Source organism: Sceloporus undulatus, chromosome 9 (assembly GCF_019175285.1).
Source record: "Sceloporus undulatus isolate JIND9_A2432 ecotype Alabama chromosome 9, SceUnd_v1.1, whole genome shotgun sequence".
Taxonomy (NCBI): Eukaryota; Metazoa; Chordata; class Lepidosauria; order Squamata; family Phrynosomatidae; genus Sceloporus; species Sceloporus undulatus.
Window position 1 is genome coordinate 21,551,094 of NC_056530.1, and position 19,439 is coordinate 21,570,532.

Genomic DNA, 19,439 nt, shown 5'->3' on the forward strand with positions numbered 1-19,439 from the left:
TGCCCACCCTCGCTCCCGCCTCAACCACCTTTCTATTGGCTCGCCCTGCTGTCACTCACCCTCGCCGCGGCGCTCATTGGCTCAAATCCGTGCCTCGCCTAACCGCCTCCCGCCCTCCGTCGCCATTGGCTCGGATTCTCTCCCTCCTTCCGCTTGATTCGTCGCTAAACCTGCTCATCAAACCGTTCCGGCTTTTCCTGTTTGCTCTTTGCAACGTCAATCACGCCTCCCTTCAAACTGATTGGGTGAAGGCCATGTCGCTCTATCCCGCGTCCCGCCCCGCCGCATTGCCTTGCATGGCGCTCCCCCCTTCTTCCCCAGAAAAACCGTTGGGCTACCGAAAACGCTGCAGTTCGCCTCTGCTTTCTGATTGGCTGCTCGGAATGCCCGTCATTAGAATACGAATTCTGATTGGGCCAAATCTCAACGGAACGCCTTCGGCTTTTATTTGTTCCTCTTAAGGGAGGGCTCCTTTGTCTCCCTTCATGTCATCTTATTGGCTGTTTGAAATGTCTGTCACACTGTCCCCTGAAAGCCATTGGGCGACGTCATTCCTCCCTATTTCCTCAGTTTAGACCAATGGGATTTCAGAGCTCTCAAATAAAACGGAAGATTTTTTTAAAATTATCCCGCCCCCTTCTCCAATTGTCACTCAAAGGCCAGGAAACTCCGCCCACATCAGCCCAATAAAAAGCAAAGGCTCATGGGAGATGTTTGTGTGTTCTGTCAAAGGGCAGAACCTGGTTAAGAAGTAAAACCCTGGTTAAGTCGCAAAGGGCTCTGGGAATTTCCCTCAACTTTGGCCAAGAGAGCCCAAGAGCCATTGTTGCAAAGCATTATGGGAGCTGCCCAGAACTTTGGTCAACAAAACAGTGGTTTCCAAACTTTAGTCTTCCACAGGTTTTTTGAACTTCAACTCCCAGAAGCCCCAGGCAGCTTAGTAAACAGTCAGGAATTCTGGGAAATGAAGTCCAAGAATCTAGACAGACAAAGTTTAGGCGTCATTGATCAACACTGTAGAAACAGTGCAGCTTGATGCCATTTTGCCATTTGGAAACTGAGGCAGAGGGCATTCGGACTTGTATTAGGACTCCTAGGTTTTAAATTATGACGATGGACCGCTTGGGCCCAAAACACACAGTAGGAATAATCCAGTTTGAGACCGCTTTAACAGCCCTGGCTCAGTGCTAAGGAATCCTGGGAATTGTAGTTTACTGTGGCACCAGTGCTCTCCGACAGGGAAGGCAAAATGTCTCACCAAACTACAGCTCCCAGGATTCACTAGTATTGAACCGAAACAGTTAAAGCAGTCTCAAAGTGGATTATTTCCGCATTCCTGAACTGCTGTGGCTCAGTGCTGTGGAATCCTGGGAATTGTAGTTCCTTGTGGCACTAGAGCTCCCTGACAGAAGGATAGACGGCTCAAAAACTACAATATCCAGAATTCTACAGCACTGAGCTTTCCTAGACTTCAGTCTATTCCTCAGATGTTTTTGGCGAAGGGGATGTTTCAAAGATGTTTCCCTCCATCCATCCCAGTAAAAAAGCCTTTTGCAGCTGCAGCCTGGAGCTGACTTTGTAGAACGCAGTCTCTCCATCTGTGGTTAAAAGGGGAGGAAGCAGCAAAAATGCTCCACTGACCTTGTTGGCGTTGAGCATTGCTACTTGCGTCAAACTTTCCGCTGCTCTTGGCACACATACGCATGCTCCCCTCCCAAAACTCCCAGCCGTCAAGGAATCTCCTCTCTACCCTTTTGCATCACATGCCTCCTGAGTCTCCACATTACAAGAAGTCAAAGGCTTTCATGGCCGGCATCCATAGGTTTTTGTGGGTTTTGGGGGCTCTGTGGCCATGTTCTAGAAGGGTTTATTCCTGGTGTTTTGCCAGCATCTGTGGCATGCTCTGAAGATGCCAGCCACAGATGCTGGCGAAACATCAGGAATAAACTCTTCTAGAACATGGCCACATAGCCCCAAAAACCCATAAAAAACATTACAAGTATTTGCATGAGACCATGCTTTCCAAGCGGACGAAGCAAACTGTATTGTCTAATAATGCGCAAAGAACAGGACTTGGTTGTCATTATGGCTTCATTCAAAAAGCCTACATCTTTCGCTGGTGAAGGACGGAGGTTGGGGACTGTTACTTTTGAGAGATCATGGTTCCCAAAATCCCTGGCCTGGCTAGCACAGGGTGACCAGATGTCCTTGCTGCAAAGGGGGATAAAATAATAATAATAATAATAATAATAATAATAATAATAATAATAATAATGTTAATTTCTGCAAGCCCTGCTCATGCGCAACCAAGGTCAAAACTTTTCTGCTTGCAATGCAATTCGGTCAAAATTTCAGTGCTGATGTGCCAGTGTGGATTTCACCGGTCCAAAGGTGCTCCTGTGATTTAGCAGATGGATAGGAGGAGGATAAAGGAAAGGTGCGTTGCCCTCTCCATCGTCCTCTCTTTCCATCGCTGGCGCCATGCTTTCTCTTCAGCCCCCTTGCCAAGTTCAAAGATTAGCTGACTGAGCAAACTCCATGTCAGGGAGGGCAGGAGGTAAAGCTTTGATGGCTGGTGGAACATTAACTCCTCCTAACTAGTTTGGCTGCTTTTCCACCCCTCGAGGCAAGCGCTCTTCACAAATAGTGCAACTTGCACAGATCTTCTTGTGCGTTGACATCAGAACTGAGACAATGGCAACTCCACCAATGTGCCCCAACGCTTGTTGTTGGGTGCCTTCGGGTTTTTTCCGACTTATGGCGACCCTAAGTCGGACCCTATCATGGGATTTTCTTGGCAAATTTTCTTTAGAGGGAATTCGGCATGGCCATCCTCTAAGGCTGAGAGTGTGTGACTTGCCTAGGGTCACCCAGTGGCCAAGCATGGATTTGAACCCGTCTCCAAAGCCATAGTCCAGTGTTCAGACCACTATGCCTCTCCATGTCTCAGATATAGACCCAGGCAAAAGCAAACCGCTGCCGCATCTCCCAGCTTATCTTGTCCTTCCGCACGAATAACTTTTTGCCATCTTGTAGAGAGATCTTGTAGCACCTTTGAGACTAACCAAGATAAAGAAGTTGGCAGCATGAGCTTTTGTAGACTTCAGCCTGCTTCCTCAGATGCGTTTACTAAATTGACTAAACGCATTTGAGGAAGTAGCCTGAAGTCTACAAAAGCTCCTGCTGCCAACTTTTGTAACTTCAGTTAGTCTCAAAGGTGCTACAAGATCTTTCTACATGCTGATTCTGCAGACTAACACGGCTATATCTTTGCATTTTTGCCATCTTGACCACTTTCTGATGCCACTTGGCCGCACGCATCCCGGTTTCCCCCTGTGAAATGTTGGAGAGTATAATTTTGGAGACTCCACTTCTCTGGCCTCTTTCCTCCCCCACATGCTGCCTTTTCATGTTTGGTTTGGACCCGACCCAAAAGGCCTCCTCTGCCTTTGCAGCTCAGCCACAAGGCCTTTTCGTTACAGCGACTGGCAATAGGAGAGCCATTGCCAAGGTGTGCCAACCTCTGCCCACTCTTTTTCTCCTATGCCAGGCTTTTCATGGAGCATAAATGCCCCCCATAGCTGCTGTTTTCCCCTCTCCAAGGAACACAACGGCCTCTGAAAAGTGGCACGGTTGAAACCCTTCACACTTTGCTACCCTTTGGACTCCCTGAGTCCAAATTCTTGAGCCTTTTCCCCCATTACACTAAAAGCAACAAATGTGAAAGCTGGGGTGGAGGGCAGCTGTCAAAGGCAACCGTTGGTTCGGTGTATAATTTTAATTTCAATTATTTTTTTTATAGGAGTGTAGCCTTTTCTCCCACGGCTGGGTATGATTCAGTTTTCCACTGAGACCTTGAGCCTGCAAAGAGGCACATGCTGGGTTCGGCAAGGAGCCTCCTCCGCAGATGAGGAATGCATCCAACACAAAAGCAAGGTTTGGGGGAGGCTGGCAGGACTGAACGCCTGGCACTGAAAAGCTCAAAAGGCACTACAAAGGGTGGTGGGGAAACAGACACAACCACACAGGGCAAAAGATGAGATCCTTCAAGGTGCAGAGTTTGACACAGATTGGGAGACAAATGTTGAGCAGCCTTACAAACCCATCGCTGGGATGCTGAGGATTAGGAGACTGATTTTGCAATTTAAACACACAGTAGGGTTGACTGGTAAGATAAAGGTTCCTGTCCATTTCATGGTTGTATGAAAGAGGAAATTTCCACAGGCCTTGCTTGTCGCACAATGTCTGAAACTGCATCTTCTTCACAGCCATTGCCGTGATTCCTAAACCTTAATCTTCCAGGTGTTTTTGGACTTCAACTCCCAGCAATCAGGAATTCTGCAAGCCAAAGTCCAAAACATCTGGAAGACCAAAGTTCGGGAATCACTGCATTAAAGGGACAGGAGCCCATGTTCCTCATTTCACCCGGCAGCTCTAACCATGGCTGCATCTACACTGCAGAATTAATGCAGTCTGATGCTGCTTTCAGTGCCACGGCTCAATGCTATACAACTTTGGAATTTGCAGATAGGTGGTTTGAATATTAGACTATGACTCGAGAGACCAGGGTTCGATTCCCAGCTTGGCTATGAAACCCACTGGGTCACCTTGGGCAAGTCACACTCTCTCAGCCTCAGTGGAAGGCAATGGCAAACCTCCCCTGAACATATCTTGCCAAGAAAACCCCACAGTTTGCCTTAGGGTTGCTGTAAGCCAGAAGCAACTTTAAGGCACACAACAACAAGAAAGGAATATAAGTTAGACCGGTAGGATTTCTGCCTTTACATAAAGCTATCAAATCCGGGAATCTAGACGGGAAATGCAAAGTATAGGAGCCCCAGGTGTTGCCGAAAAGACCGCATGCTCTCCAGCCTCACCCTTGCGCACCTGCGGGTGACACAGCCCCACCCGGTTGCAGTGCGCAACGTTGTTGTACAAGGGGCAAACCTGCTCCATTCAAAGGTAGGCACAACGCCACACCTTGAACCACAACTCTCCCCACCCATATTGCACAACTCTGCTGGTGTCACATCCCCATTGTGTTAGGTGTGAGCCAAGGTTCGTTGACTGCTTTCCTAACTCGCTGTAATAAAAGAAAGCAATATATATATGTATGTATGTATGTATGTATGTATTCCTCCCTGAGATCCTGATTCGAGTTCTGGCTAAAGGAAGCACGCTGCTGCTCTCAACAGTAAAGAAGAGGGGGAAAGGGAAACGAAACCATGGAGAGAAGCACGTCCTCCTCCTGGCAGTTTCTCTCGCCCATCGGAGCAAAGTCACAGCTGGGTTTCACCTCTCAATGAAAGAGGAACCCAAGAGAGACGCTGGAAATAAAATCACATTTGTCACATGCGGGTGAAGTCAAAGGGGGAAAAAACCCAGGTCCCTCCTGCCCTGCCCCTAATGTGGATTTTACTGACAAAAATGATGCATTTTTTAAAAACACGGTTGGGTAAGAAAGCTCAGAACTACGGACATCCCAGAGGGACAAAAATAAGGACATTGCTGCCCATAAATGAGAATTATCCTTCACCAGCAGATCATTTTGGTGCTATGGAGGCAGGTGGCAAGTCCTATTACAATATCTAGGATAGGAGACCCATGCCCTTCAGATATTGTTGCACTCCAACACCCATCAGCCCAAGTCAGCATTGGAGATGATGGGAATGGTAGAGTTTAATAGCCTCCAAGACTCTCCTCCCATGTTCTAAAAACCAGCCGCCACACCCCTGGGATAGTTTCATTGACTGGCAAACCCATGACGTGGCTTGGCAGAGGCATGGCAAGGAGAAGCAAGTGGGCATTTTTCCAGAACGTTGAAAAATTACCCTTTTTTGGCCAACGGCTCCCAGAATCCCAAACCAGAAGGGTGAGTTTTTCCACTTCGTTGCATTTGCCCCAGTTGAGAACGAAGACTAAGTGCCGAATGCATACCTGGTGTCAAAAACATACCTGTCGGATGGGTGCAAGTGTTTAAAATTGGAAGGCAAAAAGACACGAAAAGAGAGACGCAATCTTGTCCTGGATGCAAAGTTACACACAAAGTTGTGCCTCTGAAGCAAGGATAATATCCTTTGCAACCCTACTACTCTATGATCACTTATGGAGAGTTGAAAGAGTCTCCAGATAGGGAAGAATGTTATATTGAGACTAGCAGCTCTTAGGGATTGATGCTGTGTTGCATACATCTCAATGATTTTAGACTTCTTCCTAAAACACACGCACTTCATTTTCATGAAGACTAGAAAGAAAAAAATCATTTATTTGTCTTAAAAAACAAAACAATTTGCTGAAATGAGCCCTTGTTTTCAAAGATAAGGGGTTCCCCTCCCTGCCCCAGGCACCCATAACCACCGGACATGTCTGAATGCAAACCCCTCCGACACCTGAAAGTAAAAGATTCGAAAGCAATTCCAGCGTTAAACGTACAGTACATTTGCAGACGCAGATTGGTATCCACACACCCCTCGTTTTTCTCTTGCGGGGAGGGAGAAATATCGGTTTGGGGGAAGAGAGGGGAAAATAATACACTGCCAGTGTATGCCAGTTAGCCAGCTGCAAATGTTGTATACAAAAGTACCTTGTTCTTCCCTTAAGTAATTGACAGCCCTTATTGAAGGCACGGAAAAAAACCCACATTATTTTCACACACATCATTCCCTGTCCCAGGATTTTTTGGGGGGGTGTTGAGAGTGATGTCTCATTTCTGAGTGTTGAGAGTGATTTCAATGTGACTGAAACAACTGTACAAGGGAAAGAAAGTGGGGTGGGTGGGTGGGTGAAACACCAAACAGGATGGTTTGGCAAAATAAGTGCCTCTGTGTATATTACACCAATATATCATGTCCTACCCAAGTGCATAAAACACATATTCTAGTGATTGGTCTAGTGGCGTAGAAATTAAGGCATGACCCATCCAAGTCAACTATCCCATTGAGATGGATTAGTAGCCATTTTGGCCCTAGATTCTAGGGGTAAATGGTACAATGCACCAGACACATGCCGCCGCATGGTAGATTCTCATGCATCTGCATGCTTCAGGTGGTAACTTTCACACAAAGCACTTGAGGATCTGGAGCGCAAACAACAACCTCTTCTTACCTATTTAAACAGCAGGTAAACCAACTCATCCTGGGACAAAAGAGCCCAAAGCAATATTTCTGAACTAAACCAGCTGTGACAGGGAAGAGGTGTGCCAGAAACCTGCCCATAAGAAGGAAAGAGAAGGACAAACACAGGCCTCCAACCCTGCAATTCACATCCCATGCCTTCCCAAGCAAGGTCCGTGTCCCACACATTCCGTGCCGTGCAAATTGGATTATCGCAAACGCCGAAGCAGATGGCGGTCATCTGATGCTAATTCCCTCTTGCTTCGATTGCCCAAAGAACTTGAGATTGCAGGACTCCCAAATGGCAAAAGCGGTCCTTTGGGAACGTCAGCGAGGAGGGCGACAAAATGAGTGCATGGCTAAGCGGGCGATGGACAAAACTGATTTTCAATTATGAGAGGAATGGTTGATGAATTCTCCCCTCTCCACCCCACAGAAACACAAAAGAACTCCAAACAGTTTTCTGTTGTTTGTGTGCTTTTTAAAAACCTAGTTAAAGGCAGCTATGTCTGGGGAAAGAGGGGGAAACACATTCAAAAGCGTTCCCACTGGACTGCCGTACATGGTGATGTGCCAAGTTATACGTCCCATCATCCCCAGCTAATCTAGGCATTGAGGCTGGGAAGAGCTGCACTATAGGACGCTTGAGCAAAGGGAAAGGTTGGTCCCACTTTCCAAAGGTCCAGGATCTGTCTCAAAAATCCCAGCTCTTGCAAGCTTGAAAAACAAATGTTAATGGGGAAGCAATACGCGCCAGAGGCGGCCACAACTTTTTGGAAGGTTTTTGAGGTCAGCTTCCGAGGCAAACCAAAGGTTCCCCATCCTCACAGCCTTGGGGTGTTTCAAAAGGCACAAATGACTGCAGAGGTGGAGTGGGAGGCAGGGGATGATACATACAGATGTCAGGATTGTGAAGAACACTCATGTGGGGGAGGAAAAAGCTTGCTGCAGATGTGACTTAAGTGGCTGAGCAGAGTCACTCCCTGCACCAAAGGATGGGGGGGGGACACTTTGTGCGGGAGATGTGAGTCACGCTTTCTCAAAAAGCGATCACACCCAGGGAGTGGGCCTTGCGCGGCCGGACTTGGCTGGAAGCAGAGTGTGCCATTTCCGGACAGGGACAGTACACGACCATGGGTCACACTAGAAGCCCCTGGAAAAAAAGCAACCACTCCTCAGTTATTTTTCACACAACACAACAGACCTTCCTCCCCCACCCCAGAAGCCTCTCAAAGAACAGAGGTTCCAAAGTTTGCATTTTGGGTCGGGGGGGGGGGGTTCCTTGCATAAGAGGAGTGCAGTATGCAGAGCTGGGAGAACTATGCAACTTGAGAAATAAGAGGGGAGTACCAAGTGAACCAGATGGGGACCCTCTTGCATGCATTGGGTCATGCAAGAGCTCCATTTCTGTTATAATGGGGAACGACAGGATACACACTTTGCCACTGTCCCTGTGTCCCTGTGGCATGCATAGTAGCATCACACTTCAGTTGGGGTGGCAGATTTTCCCAAGAGGGAAAAAAACTAACTGGGTTTGATATTAAAGGAGGGAAAGTTTGCATCAAGCCTTTGGTTCAGAGACCAGGAGGGAGGTTTCAAACCAGAAGTTTAACAACTAAACCAAAGAACTGATTGATATGGCAGGAAGGGAGAGGGAAAACATAGGCATTCCCTGAGCAGATTGCTGCGTGTCAGAAGGAAAATGGATTAACAGCATTTGCGTCTTAAAATGAGAAGTTTGGAAAGTGGGGTATCTGGTCATTTTCTCCTCCTGGGTACAACTGCATGACGGCATGCCTTTGCCGAAACAGATCTCTGCTTCTTAAAAACCCACCCCAAACCCAAGGAATAAAACAGGGAAATGTTATTAGTAGCATGGTTGCCACAGAGCTTGTTGTGTTTTGTTTGGAAAGCTAACCCCTTGGTCCCTTGCCTGGGATTTTTGCTCTGACTATGGCGCTGGGAAGCAGGCGTATCCCTCAACACATCATGTACTATCAACTTCATGAATAAGATTAGATTTTAAAAACACACACACATAACATATCTCCACACCCACCACTTGGAAGATATCCAGATCTGCAGCTGGGAACTGAATTGACAATTGTGTGTGTGTGTTACCCAACAAACACACACCCTCCGCCTCATCAGGTAGAAGAGGGGCAAGAACTACGTAGCCCTCCAGATGTTTCAAGTTACCTCTACCAGCATTCCTCGCCATTAGCTATCTTGGCTAGGGCTGATGGGAGCTGCAGTTCCACCACATTGGGAAAACAACCCAATATCCAATCTGAGCTCAGAGGACTTTCTTTGTGAGGTGTGAGATGCACCTCAACTCAATGAACCTGAGCCCAAGTGCCATCCACAAACAAAGGCAACAAAACGCCTTTCCAAAGGGCAAAAAACTTGGCCAAGACAGGTCCCTGTGGTTCAGAGAGGTCAGAATCAATGGCTGACAGAAGGAGGGGCAGAATAGGTACAGATTTACCTTCTTTAGTAAAACAAGAGTTTACAACAGAAAAGAGACAAAGGAATCTAGACGTGGCCAAAAGCAGAACAAACCCCTTATCGACTCATAACTCATAACCCTGCAAACAACTGAGGAGAGGCGAAAATGACAGGAGCAAGGCAAATGGCACTGGGACAAGCCTCCAAAAGCCAGAGGAAGCAGCCCAGCATGTCCCCTCTTTAAAAAGTCCCCACCTACCCATTTATACTTCAAGCGAAGGAGGAGAACTTACTTCTGCAGGCAAAGATCCCTGCTTAAGATGCAAGGAGAGGTTGCTTGCTAGCTCTCTGATGGATGGCTTCCTCATTTCCACCCATCTTGTGGCGGGGAAACTGGTTTGGCCAGGCACAGGGCATGCACATCCTTGCCTCCGCCACGCAGGCAGGTTGAGCAGGTCCAGAAATAAGAAGGGAAGCCAAGCAACGGGAGGGATGTTCCCAGCCAAGGCATTGCAGGAGGAGGCCTGCTAAAGCCAGGCATTCCAGCCGATGAACTTTTGTCATCACAGAATGTCACAAGAGAAATCAATACTTTGCCCATGGTTTCTTCCATCCACCCAGGATGCAAGAAAAGGGCAGGTAAGTCTCCACATTGGTCCCTGGAACCAATGGCAGAGAGAGGTCAGGGCTCAGTCTAAAATGGAGAACAGCTTTTGGCACCCTTAAAAGATCTAACGTGGGGACAGGAGGAAAGCTCCAAATCAAAAATGCCCCTACAGATCCAACATACCAGTTGAATTTGCCTCCAAGCCAATCCACCTCTCAGGGCAAAACCACCAAAGAGAGACCACAGGTTGAAGAACCACAGGTCTGGGGAGGGGATGGATGAGAGAAGAGATAGTAGGGAGTCAACGCAACCCCAGCCATCACCAGCAGCCTCCTTCTATGGGGCCAGGGCCAAGATCTTTCCCCACTTCTCTCTATCTGCGTGGATCCCAAATGCACCCCATAGGTCTCAGAAGGAACCAAAGACCTCTGGTGGATAGCTTGCCTCTCAGCCAAGCCTTTGCCACTGAAATGTTCCACTCCTGCTAGCGATTTAAAATGAAAGGGGAGGAAAGGGGAATTGACAGAAGAGAATATATGTTCTAGGGTTCATTGGTTAGAGATTTCTTTTGTGTGCGCGCAAATTATAGAAATATATATATATATTTGTATTGCCCTAGAATTATGATTTGTAGTTGGAAGTAAGCCACATTAAACCTTCGTAGAGTCCTTCGCCCGACGTCGCGCAAGATGGCTGGACGTACCAATTCCTGTCCCTAATACGAGTGAGCCCCAGTTTCTCTTGGATCTCGTGGGGTTTCATGGCGTCGGGGAGGTCCTGCTTGTTGGCAAAGACAAGAATGATGGCGTCCCGCATCTCCCGGTCGTTGATGATGCGGTGAAGCTCTTGCCGCCCTTCGTCGATCCGGTCGCGGTCAGCGCAGTCCACCACGAAAATCAACCCTTGGGTGCCGGTGTAGTAGTGTCTCCAGAGGGGCCGGATCTTGTCCTGACCCCCAACGTCCCAGACGTTGAACTTGACGTTCTTGTAGGTCACCGTCTCCACGTTGAAGCCCACGGTGGGGATGGTGGTCACTGGCTGGCCCAACTTGAGCTTGTAGAGGATGGTGGTCTTCCCAGCTGCATCCAGGCCCAGCATCAGGATCCTCATCTCTTTGTTGCCAAAGATCTTGGATAGCATCTTCCCCATGGCTGCGGGTGAGGAGCACAGTCCATACAAGGCTGGAAGGGAAGGAGAGAATGGGAGAGAGGGTTGGGGCCAAAAACACAGACATTACTATCCAGTTGAGCATGATGGCCAAAAAATGTATTCAGTTTCTCTTTTGAATTCAATGTAGAAAAATGGTCAAGGCAACTAGAATACAGTGGGCCCTCCACATTTGCTGGGGTTCATGGCTCAAGACCCCCAATCAAAGTGGAAAAACCACAAGTAAGAAACCACTAGGCTTTTCAACCTGGGAGAACACCGCTCTAGGAATCCCTGGCACAACTGTATGGACAAGGCACCACTAAAAGCTAAAAACACTCATATAAATTCATGCTTCAGAGTCATGCTCAAAATGCAGTACATCTTGAAATTCCTCCTGGATGAAACGCTGAAATCTAGGAAAAGAAAAGAAGGGCATCTGGTCACCCTTTCCAACAGAGAAGGCTAAACATCTCACCAAACTACAAATCCCAGAATTGCACAGCACGGAGCCATGGCTGTTACAGCGGTGTCAAACTGTATTGATTTGTAGTCCAGGTAACACCTGGCAAGATTTAGACATGGCTGACCACTTGGTCTTCTGCAGCAAGTACGTTTTTCTTCCAAGTGACCAAGAAGGAAGCCGACATTTTGCAAAACTGTGGGACTTAGTTCCTTTTCTCACCTGCCTGCTTTCAGGCGACGGATGCACCTGCAAGAAAAGTGCAATGGACGGGCCAATGCGAGCAGGATGACAAATGTTTTAAAGGCTTGTTTCCCAGGCAAGCTCTCTGTTATCAAAATGGCTGGCTTCAAAAGGGAGCAGGAAGCAAGAACTAACTGGTGCTTAGAGATAGAGAGGAATCATACCACAATCACATCCAACCTCACTTATGGGTTTAAAAATGATCCGGGGGGCTGTGCAGACAGTTTTAACCACAGAGGTGCCAAAAAGCAAATAAAGATTGGTAGTTTCCGTTCTTGGCATCTTCGCGCCTTTATTTTATATTAATTGGTGTGTTTGTGTTGTGCATCATGCGCCTTCAAGTCCTTCCGGACTTTAAGGCCACAGGAGGCCAACTTGGTGGTCATTTGGTTGCCACCTGGATTGCATCTACACTTCAGAACTGATGCAGTTTGACACTGCTATTAACAGCCATGGCTCCATGCTATGGGATTCTGGGATGTGTAGTTTTGTGTAGCTTTCTTGGCACATTTCTTCAGAGGAGGCTTGCCATTACCATCCCTGAGGCTGAGCCAGGATTCAAACCCAGGTCTCCAGAGTCCTAGTCCAATGCTCAAGCCACTGCACTGTGTTGGCTCTATTAATTTGTATATTGTATTAAATGTAGATTGCATTAATTTTATATGTGTTGATTTTATACTGTAATACAAATGTAATTATTTGACTTTAATTTGAATTAATGTCCTACCTTCCTCCCAAAAAAAAGACGCAAGGTGACCCACAAGCAGATTAAGAACAGGTTACAGGTAAAAACAGACCACAAGGAAGAATTTGAAAGTACAGCTCAACCCATTATAATATTAAAGTGGAATTGGATTAAAAGCGACAAAGGAGCACAGCACATACCTGGCCAAAGCCACTTTCCTAGGCAGAGCCAAAAGGCTGCTTGAATTAAATGTTCTTTGCTGACAGTGGGAAGGGGACCAACCTAAGCTTCTACACTGCAGAATTAAAGCAGTTTGATACTGCTTTGACTGCCATGGCTCCAGTTAAAGCAACGACTGGATTATTTCTGCAGTGTGGACGCAGCCAAAGCGGTGTCAAACTGAATTAATTCTGCCTCTTGCAGCATATAAGAATATACGAAACACTCCACAGGATCAGATCACAGGCCTGCCCAGTTCATCATCCTGTTCACCCAGTTGCCTCAACTGGGAATCCCACAAGATGGACATGAACACAACAGGACCCTCCTGCCTAGGTTCCCTCGATATAATAATAATAATAATAATGATGATAATAATAATAATAATAATAATAATAATAATAATAATAATAATAATAATAACAATAATAATAATTGTATTTATTTGTATCCTGCTCTTTTCCCAAAACTGAGACTCAGAGCGGCTTACGATTTAAAAGTACAATGTGCACCTTTTCAAATTTTGTGCAAAGTAGAAAAGTATGTTAAAAACATACAAAAGTGATGCACTCATGATGCCCAAACTTTGGTCCTCCAGATGTTTTGGACCTCAGGTGCCAGAATTCATGACTGTGGTCCAAGCTGGTAGGGGCTTCTGGGAGTTGAAGTCCAAAACACCTGGAGGAACAACGTTTGGGAACCACGGCATCATGGCTTCCAGTGGTTCCTAATCTTTGCTTTCACGGTTCCACACACATTTGTATGATGCGATGTTTCTGCTGGATGTGTTTTAACTTTTGCAAGCTGCCTTGAATCCCAGACTTGGGTGGGAGGATAGTAGGATATATTATCATCATCATCATCATCATCTACAGTGGGCCTTTGGTATCCACTAGGATTTGGTTCTAATGCTTGAATCCGTGGATAAAGAAGCCGTGGATACGGAAGGCCGGCTGCACTACTACTATAGCTTCCACCATCCTCTCCTTGATGGTTGCTTCTTATCTCGAAACTGCATCATGGCCCTGGCTGCTCTTCAAACCACTTCCTTTTTAAAACTGAAATACTTTCAACGTATTTTGGTTTGGCTTCTCTTAATACTGCTTCTCAAGAACCTGCACTCAGCAGTTCCGCTTCCAATCTTTTTGTCCTGATCCTGGCAACCAAAACAATAGAGCCAAGAATGGATGGCAGAGCAAGGTTCAGATGGTCCATACTTTGGTCCTCCAGATGTTTTGGACTTCAGCTCCCAGAATTTCTGGTCGCTGGAGTACAAAACACCTGGAGGACCAAAGATCTGGGAATTGAAGTCCAAACCACCTGGAGGACTGTTTCTGCAATGCAGATTAATAGACATGCAAAACTACAATTCCCTGAATTCCACAGGATTGAGCCATGGCATTTAAAGTGGTGTCAAACTGGATTATTTCTGCAGTGCATACACAGCCTCTACCCATCTGCCTCTGCATTACACCAGACCTCAGAGAAGCGGCCTTTTCCCCCCCCTCCCCCCTTTCCATCCTAAGCATTATAAAATGAATGAAATATAAACCAGATTTTCGCACCCGCTCCCAAAAGACACACACTCTCTCAACTCATGTCTTTCCGTAACTGGCTTGGAGGGCAAAGCAGAGAGAGAGAGAGAGAGAGAAATGACCTTCAGTCCCATTTCCTCTCTCTAACTAAAGCCAAATATTACATTTTAAAAATCCGGCCAAGTTTGAAGGCCAGGCTCAAGTGTACCAAGACTCCTAGCATTCATTCCTGCTCAAAGGTTTTTCATTCATTTGCAAAACTTGGAATTTAATTTAATGTCATGGGGAGAAAAAAGGAGTTGTACAAGTTGTGGGTGAGTCTCGCAACTGGAATTTCGCCTCCCCACCCATTTCACCTGTTGGCGGATTTCATTTCCACCCATTTCGTTGAATGAATGAGAGAGACAGGATGCATCCGCACTGCAGAAATGATCCACTTTGACACCACTTCAACTGCCATGGCTCAGTGCTATCAAATCCTGGGAACGCCTGTGAGCCATTTAGCCTTCTATGTCAAAGAGCTCTGGGGCCATAACAAACTACAACTCCCAGAATTCCATAGCATTGAGCTGTGGCAGTTAAAATGGTGTCAAGCTGGATTATTTCTGTAGATGCAACCACAGACAGAGAAATTGTGTAGCCACATTGCAGAATTAAAGCAGTTTGACAGCTCTTTAACTGCCACGACTGCATTGCCTAAGTAATGCAGTTTGACACCACTTTAACCGCCATGGCTCAATGCTATGGAATCCTGGGATCTGTAGTTTTGTGAGCTCTTTAGCCTTGGTGCCACTACAAACTACAGATCCCAGGATCCCACAGAATGGAGCCATGGCAGTTAAAGTGGTGTCAAGCTGGGTTATTTCCGCAGTGCGGGTGCAGCCTGAGTCCTGAAGATATTGTGTGTGACTTTGTTTGCATTCACAATATGGAAACAATCCAGTTTGACGCCACTTTAATCACCATGGTTCAATGCTGGGCAATTTGAGGAATGATAGTTTACTGTTGCAACAGAGCTCCTTGACAGAGAAGGCGAAATGTCCCACCAAAACTACAATCCCAGGTTTGTATTTGCATTAAGCCATGGCAGTTAAAGCAGTGTCAAACTGGATCATTTCTGCAGTACGGATGCAGCCTCGCCCTGGCAGGAAAGAGTCAGCATGACCGCAAATGGCACCATTTGAGTCACACACCAAAAGAACCACACAACTTTTTTTGCTCAAAATGGTCGCTTGACAAAAAAAAGTCCGAAGTTTGGCAGCAAGAGACGGAAAAGAAGAAAAATGGAGAGAGAAAGAGATCTGGGTGGAAAGAGTGAATCCGTGGCTTGGAAAACCAAATTCATACAAAGGTCCTCCTCATTCAAAGGAAGGAGGTCAAGGAGAAGGACTTTCCCTTTTTGCAACATTTGGCAAGAAAAAGGAACAGCCGGAGCAGAACATGGCTTGCAAAAGTTGGCCTCTGAGATATATATATGTGTGTGTATATATATATATATATATATGGTTTATGCCTTGTTTTAATCGAGGTAAACAGCCATATTTTGCAAGGAGGGCGTGGACATTTGTCCTTCTGAAAATCTGGAAGGAATTCGATTTCTGTCCCCAATCGGTTTTGAACGTCGGACCTTTTGGAAAATATTAATTGAATATTTAAATACTGGACATCACTTAAATGTTGGCAATATAGTTGCTGAATATCTTTTGAATGTTGGTAATCTTTCATTAGCTTTTACCTTGCTTCTCAACCTTTTTTGGTCCTTTTTGAGACTTCAGCTCCCAGAATTCCTGAACAACAAGCACACTGACTGGGACTTCTGGGAATTGTAGTCCAAACCACCTTGAGGCCCAAAGGTTGAGAACCACTGCTTTAGAAGACCCTTTGCTATATGCCCCTAGGTTTTTACCCTCGACTTATCTATGGGTCATAGCAAAACCCATCATTTCAGCCTCCAAACCTGCCTTGTCTTACACATGACATTGGCTTATAGTCGAGTCTATCTGGGGTAAACATTCAGGGGTAGCTGCGTTGGCCATTCAACAAATGCAAACACAAATCCATCAGTGATCCCTTTATTTGACCACCGAAATGCACAACAGACTTGTTGTAAGTCACACTCTCTCAGCCTCAACCCCCCCAAAAACAAAACACTGAAGAAACTTGCCCCGAAGAAAACCCCTATGATAGGTTCTTCACTTTAGGGTCGTCCCAAGTCGGAAACAACTTGGAGACACACAACACACAATAGCCACATCCCAGGACTCCATAGGATGGAGCCATGGCATCTGAAGTGGTGTCAAAAGCTGCATTGTGTGGATCCAACCAAAGTCTCTCTCTCACATGCCTGAGGCTGCAGGGACAAACTACAAATCCTAGGAGCCATGCCACTTAAACCGGTGCCAAACTGAATTATTTCTACAGTGTAGATGCAATCGAAGTCTCACACACAACACACACCTTCAAACTACAAATCCCAGGACTCCATAGCATGCAGCCATGACAGTTAAACCAATGTCAAACTGGATTATTTCTACAGTGTAGAGGCAACCGAAGACACACAAAACACGTGCTTCCGGCTACAGGAACAAACTACAAATCCCAAGGCTCCATAGCATGCAGCCATGGCAGATAAATCGGTGCCACAACTGGATTATTTCTACAGTGTAGATGCAACCAAAGAGAGAGAGAGAGAGAGAGAGAGAGAGAGAGACACAAAACACTGCATCCACACTGTAGAAATAACCCAGTTTGACATGTTTTAACTACAATAGTTCCAATCACTCCTGACTGAAACCAGTTAGTCTCTGGGAAACTTTCAGAGCCTAAATTGACCCAAAATTGTCTTCCCCCCCCCCTTTAAAAAACCCCCCAAAAAAGACAAGAGAAGCTTTATTTAATTTTATTCTAATATTGTAATAATTTAATTCCTTTTTAATGTACTTCCCCCCACCCTATGTTTTTTAATTGTACCTTTTTTAAGGTTGTGAAGCCACTCTTGAGTAACCCAGTTCTGGCAAAACTGGGATACAAATAAATACAATTAATTAATTAATTAATTTTCTCAATTAAAAATATTAAAAAATTTTTTAAAAAGCTCAAACTCACCTTGTAAGAAGAAGAAAAAGGAGGGAGACTTTTAAAATATATATATATATTTTAAATAAAAGCAGGCACAAAATTAGAGGTTTATATCCCCCTCTTTCTTCCTCCTTTTCCCTTTGATCTTCCTGGAGGGTCTCCTTCTGGGCTGAGATCAAAGGCGCGCCTTTCGAACGTTGGGAGAAAACTTTCACTTCCGAAGAGCGTGACGTCACAATAGGGGGGCTTTGATCCCGGGAGCCTTCCTTTCCTCAACGTTCCAACGCTGCTCCTTGCTTTTCTCTTTCCAAATGCAAGCCTTGCAAATGCAAACTGCTGCTGCAATCACCGCCTTTTTTTTGCTGCCTCTTTCCTCCTCCTCCTCTTGCTTTTACTGGTTGCAAAGTCATCCGTGGGGGCTTCTTCTTCCTCCTTTCCTTGCCCCCCCCACTCTTCCCACTTGCAAGGGATCCCCAATTTTTTTTAAGGGGGGTGCAATAAGGCTTGCAAATGCTCAGCTTTGCAAAAACCCGCCTTTGCTTCTCTTTCTGCTCCTCTGACTTGGGCCTGTCCCGGAATAGGAAAGGGCGCGGACCGTGGGAGGGGGGGGAAGCCTTGTTTCCCCCCCTTACACACTTCTCCTTCTCGCTATGCGCATGCTCACACCAGCCTCTTAAAGGGCCAGCGCCTCTTTCCTCTTTTTGCAAGTTGCAACACACTCACTTTCTCATGGAGGGGTTGCTGCACTTGTTTGGGTCACTTTGGACCTTCCTTAGGAAGATACTTTGTTCCTTTCTGGGAGATATAGAAAAGATAATTTTATTTTGGATTATGACTCCCAGAATCCCCAATAAAGTAGTCTGGCTGGGAGATTTGGGGAGTTCTAGTCTCTAAAAAGCCCAAGGGGTGGAGTGGTTTGTGGTCCAAAACACACTGCAGAAATAATCCAGTTTGGTTATTTAATCCTTTGAGGTTTAATCCCCTTGAGGCTGAGAGAGTGTGACTTGTCCAAAGTCACCCAGTGGGTTTACTCTTGGGATTCGAACCCAGGTTTCCAAAGTCATAGGTCCAAAACACTGCAGAAATAATCCATTTTGAGACTGCTTTAATTGCCCTGGCTCAGTGCTAGGGAATTCTGGGAACTGTAGTTTCAGGAGGCATTGACCCTGCTCCATCAGAGAGCTCTGGCGCCACGATAAACTACACTTCCCAGGATTCCCTAGCACTGAGCCAGGGCAGTTAAAGCGGTCTCAAACCGGATTATTCCTGCAGTGTGTTTCGGACCTAAGAAGCATGAGTTTCTTTCTAGCTTTTAATTTGGCCATTGTCTGACGTTTTCCTTCCATGTCCTACACTTTGCAGCGCCTTGTCCTCCTTTGCGGTTGTGACATCCGAGCCAACAACAATAACATGTCTACAAAGTCTAGTCTAGAGCCTTGCCAAGGCCTGTTGTCGTATTGTGCTCCTTCAAGGCATTTCTGATTAATGGCAGACCTATATTGACCCCATCAATGGATTCCCTGAGGGCTGAGAGAGTGCGACTTGCCCAGCTATGGCTTTCCATACTTGAGGAGGGATTCGAACCCGAGTCTCCGGAGTCCGACCCTCAGGCCACTACGCAATGCTGGTGTTGCTTAACAATATCTTTGGATCCTGGGACCCAAAATCCATGGGGCATGTGCTAGACCCATTTAACCCACATCTTTTTGACACTGATTTTCTCTGCGTCTTTTTGGTAAACCGATTCTGCGCAAGCGTGAACCAGATGCAGATCAGAATTGATTTAAATTTGCTCTTTGGCCGGCTGGAGTTGGGTCCATTTTGAATTGATTCATTTGTCAATGTGAGCCACAAGTGGGTTGTTTTATTTTGTTTTGCAGCAAGAAAATGGGATCGGGGCAAA

The 19,439-nt window shown here is 46.2% G+C and overlaps 1 protein-coding gene across 1 annotated transcript; it reads right to left on the reverse strand.

Moving 5' to 3' along the window:
• Positions 1-6,245: 6,245 nt before the first annotated feature.
• Positions 6,246-18,175, reverse strand: LOC121915171 (ADP-ribosylation factor 6-like). Its single transcript, XM_042439122.1, has 2 exons — positions 17,564-18,175; positions 6,246-11,348 (listed from the first exon to the last, which is right to left on the reverse strand). The coding sequence occupies exon 2, from the start codon at positions 11,314-11,316 to the stop codon at positions 10,789-10,791; it is 528 nt and encodes a 175-aa protein (XP_042295056.1). The 5' UTR covers positions 11,317-11,348; positions 17,564-18,175; the 3' UTR covers positions 6,246-10,788.
• Positions 18,176-19,439: the final 1,264 nt, after the last annotated feature.